The sequence below is a fragment of the Centruroides vittatus genome, unplaced genomic scaffold, assembly GCF_030686945.1.
Source record: "Centruroides vittatus isolate TY-2023 unplaced genomic scaffold, ASM3068694v2 contig_1824, whole genome shotgun sequence".
NCBI lineage: Eukaryota > Metazoa > Arthropoda > Arachnida > Scorpiones > Buthidae > Centruroides > Centruroides vittatus.
Genome location: NW_027121123.1, coordinates 2617605 through 2621080, shown reverse-complemented (window position 1 = coordinate 2621080; position 3476 = coordinate 2617605). Strand labels below are relative to the sequence as shown.

General features: G+C 26.8%; 1 protein-coding gene across 1 annotated transcript; it reads right to left on the bottom strand.

Moving 5' to 3' along the window:
* Nucleotides 1-388: 388 nt before the first annotated feature.
* Nucleotides 389-3431, bottom strand: LOC136969881 (uncharacterized protein C15orf61). The gene is made up of 2 exons (XM_067264191.1): nt 3010-3431; nt 389-616 (listed from the first exon to the last, which is right to left on the bottom strand). The coding sequence occupies exons 1-2, from the start codon at nt 3347-3349 to the stop codon at nt 489-491; spliced, it is 468 nt and encodes a 155-aa protein (XP_067120292.1). The 5' UTR covers nt 3350-3431; the 3' UTR covers nt 389-488.
* Between the last annotated feature and the right edge of the window lie 45 nt (nt 3432-3476).

The window sequence follows — 3476 nt, the reverse complement described above, 5'->3', positions numbered from 1 at the left end:
ATTTACACTATTTCATTCAGTGTTCTACTGCTAAAAACTTTCACCACGAAATCACGAATAAGTTAGCCACTAGAACGCATACGAGAGGAAGACCACTTCAGCATTGAATTTAAATAAACCAAAAATACATTGTACTCAGTTTGTGTACTCCAACCAGAATTATAATTACTTCAACAATTAAATTTGTACATAGAATTTTCACGATTGTATATAAATTTTTATATTTAATAAAACTTACTAAATTTTTTATTAACTGTTTAAAGATTCGATATTTATTTACGTTGCACATTTTTAGATTAATTTATAATTAAGAAGATTAGTGAAAATAATAGGACAAAAAGCAAATGATTAATATTTCACTATAAATACATTATGAAATAGCCCAAGCCAAAACTTCAATCATATTTATTGGAAACACAGCTGCTAACTTTCTACACTTCAAATATTCTAAAAAAATAACTTTTTATTTTATAAATACTTTCTAAATATCAAAACATTGATGCTTCTTCCTCTTTATTCAGAAAATAAAGTGTAACAGAGCCACAAGGTGTAATTACATCTTCACTATGTTTAATTAATAGTGCAGATCCTAATCCATAAGCTAAGGTTGGGATACCTAATAATAAAATTAAAAGAATATATTAATCATTTTGAATAAGAACAGCAAAAATAATTAGTGAAATTGACTTTTTTAATTAATGATAAAATACATATATAAAATTTATATGATCATTTCCAGTTTCTCCTATAATCCTTCATAAGATAAATTAATCAAAGGGCGGAAGAGATAAAGGAAGATCAATAACAAGACGGTGGGATCAATTAGAAGCTGGAACAGGCTAATCCTGAATGAATTATGATGATGAGGACCATCATCATTATACCGTCTGTCCATTTCAAGATAAACTCTTGGGTTTAATATTGTTTATATCAACTAAATTTTTAAATACTTCTATTGTGTGATAATATTAAACAAATGCATTTCATAAAATTCAATAAATAAATGAAACTAGTTTACAATTAAAATTTTTGTAATATAGTAAGAATTGTAAATTTGATAAGTATATTTGACAAAACTGTCAAAGTTTTTAAGAATTTCATTTTTGATGAGGTTTAAAATAGTTTTATATATTTATTATAATTTTATAACTTCAAAATGAAAAATACTATACAGTAATATTGTATTTTATTTATCAAAAATCTATTTTATAAAATTATTACATAAGTTTATTCAGTATAATATTGGTTAAATAAAACATAAACAGAATACTCTGCAATATTTCTTTCCAGCAATACAGCTTTACACAAATTGTGTAAAATAAATTTCAAGTACTTTCACTTAATTGCATTAAAGCTTCTTCAAAAATATAACAATTGAACCTTCTGCTATTTATATAATGTTGCATTTAAAAATAATCAAAAATTTATTTTATATTAATTGGATAAAAGAGAATTGCTGAAAAAGTGTGCCTAAAAATTTACTAAAAAAACATGCTTATTAAAATGCAATATCAAAATTTACTTTTGCATCCTGATTTTGTGAATTTTTCACCTACTTTAATAATATGTAAATGAAACATTTAGAATTTTACTAATAAAGAATCATTTCAGTTAAGATTATTGACAGAATTGTTTACATAAAAGAATGTGATATTAACATCACCTTGTCGTATGTATATTACTACAAGGTGATCCTTACTTTATTATATTTTTGCAATACAATAAAATAAGGATTTGCAACCTTTCTTACCAACTTCTTCACAAAAATATCAGCATTGATACCCTCAAACTGTTGGCATCTTAATTTTAGCACATAGATTATTTTAATTTCAAAGTCATAACCTCTTGCATATTCATTTTAATCATTAGCATTAATAAATATACTAGTGTTCACTTTGCTAAGGGATCAATGGGAAACTATGGTGTATGTTATGTAATTTTTCCATTATCCATTTTTCCATTCAATAGACAAATGCAGATTTTTTAAGCTTTACTGTAATTCTATTTATGTTACATATAATTTCCTGATAATTATTTTAAATTACAATAACATATTTTATTTTATTACATCCACCAAACTTAAATCACTTTTGGTTTATTATATATAATAGACAATAATAATTGAATTAACTGAATTCAGATTTATTTTATATACCGTATTTTACGGACTATAAGACGCACCTGAATTTTGGAGGCAATTTTTCGAAGAAAAAAGTGCGTCTTATAGTCCGTAAAATACGTTAAGTTTTATACTAAGTTGTCGATTAAATGTTTTACTTTTTTTTATGAGAAACAGTCCAAATTCTGCTGTTTGAAATATTATTGTACAGTTTGATAGAATAGCATAAAATCTCTTTGCTAGGTTCTCCCAATGAAAGAATATTATAATGATGAATTGAGTAGACAATAGGATAAATGTGAATCTGACATAGTCCAATGTAATTCTTAAAGTCCATGCCTAACAAAATGCAATACAGTACTTCATTTTGAGACATTGGGAGAGAGAAAATTTCTCATCTTTGCTTTATATCAATCAAAAACTTAAACATAACTATCAGAGAGTGTTTAATGACTTCCAATTACCTAGACAGATAATTATGTCTACCAGAAGTACATGTAGAAAATTAAAATTTGTGTAGAGAATGGAGGATCATATACATAACTTCTAACTAAGCTGCATAGAAATTTTATGGCAACTCTAGGTTTAGTACTTTGGTATAATGTTAAAATTACTTGACAGCCTCGGGACAAGAGTGATCCAAGTTTTTGGTATACGGCCTTAGCATACGGAGTTTGCTTAAAAGTAATTGCTTTATCTAATGCAAAACAGATCCAATCAAATTTGTTGTTACATCCCAGGCCTGAAAAGAAGAAACAGAAAAAAGAACACTTGGGAAATATTGTGTTAAAGTTTTTGGTAATCATCAAAATTAGAATTCACCGACACGGATCATTCTTGCTCTGAGGTCATCATTTAATAATAAACTTAATATTTTTAGCACTCCTTACCAAAATTAATCAATTTTAATATCATAAAAAATGTGTTTTCAGTAGACAAATCTTGATAACTCCTTTTAGTGCAATGATATTTAATATATGGATAACAACCAGTTCTCAGTATATGATAATTAGCATCTTCGATCTTCCAGTTAAAGTGTGAAAGACTAAATTGATCGTTGATAACACTGTTATACTTAACAAAATAAGAAGTCCAATGAGGTTTTTTTCTATTAAGTAAATGACATGACAGAACCTCAGAAGCTAGAGGTTTTCTTCTATTGATTAAAATATTTTCATTCCAAAATAATCTTAACCTCGTAAACGGTCCAAATATAGTTCTGGCTTTCATTTTTTTTTTATCGTGTATTAACGTGGCTTGGCCAAAATTCGAAGCAACATTCGAGCAAAACAGCTGATCGACGCGACTTCTGTTGTAGATTTCACTCCTTATCGCGCGCATGTCTAATTCGAAAATG

What these genes read in the sequence shown, in the direction of transcription:
- LOC136969881 (XM_067264191.1), bottom strand. Translation starts at nt 3,349, where the DNA reads ATGAAAGCCAGAACTATATTTGGACCGTTTACGAGGTTAAGATTATTT. An exon ending in ATTAAAATTGATTAATTTTG is followed by an intron (nt 617 to 3,009) that starts GTAAGGAGTGCT and finishes TTTTATTATTAG; the next exon opens with GTATCCCAACCTTAGCTTAT.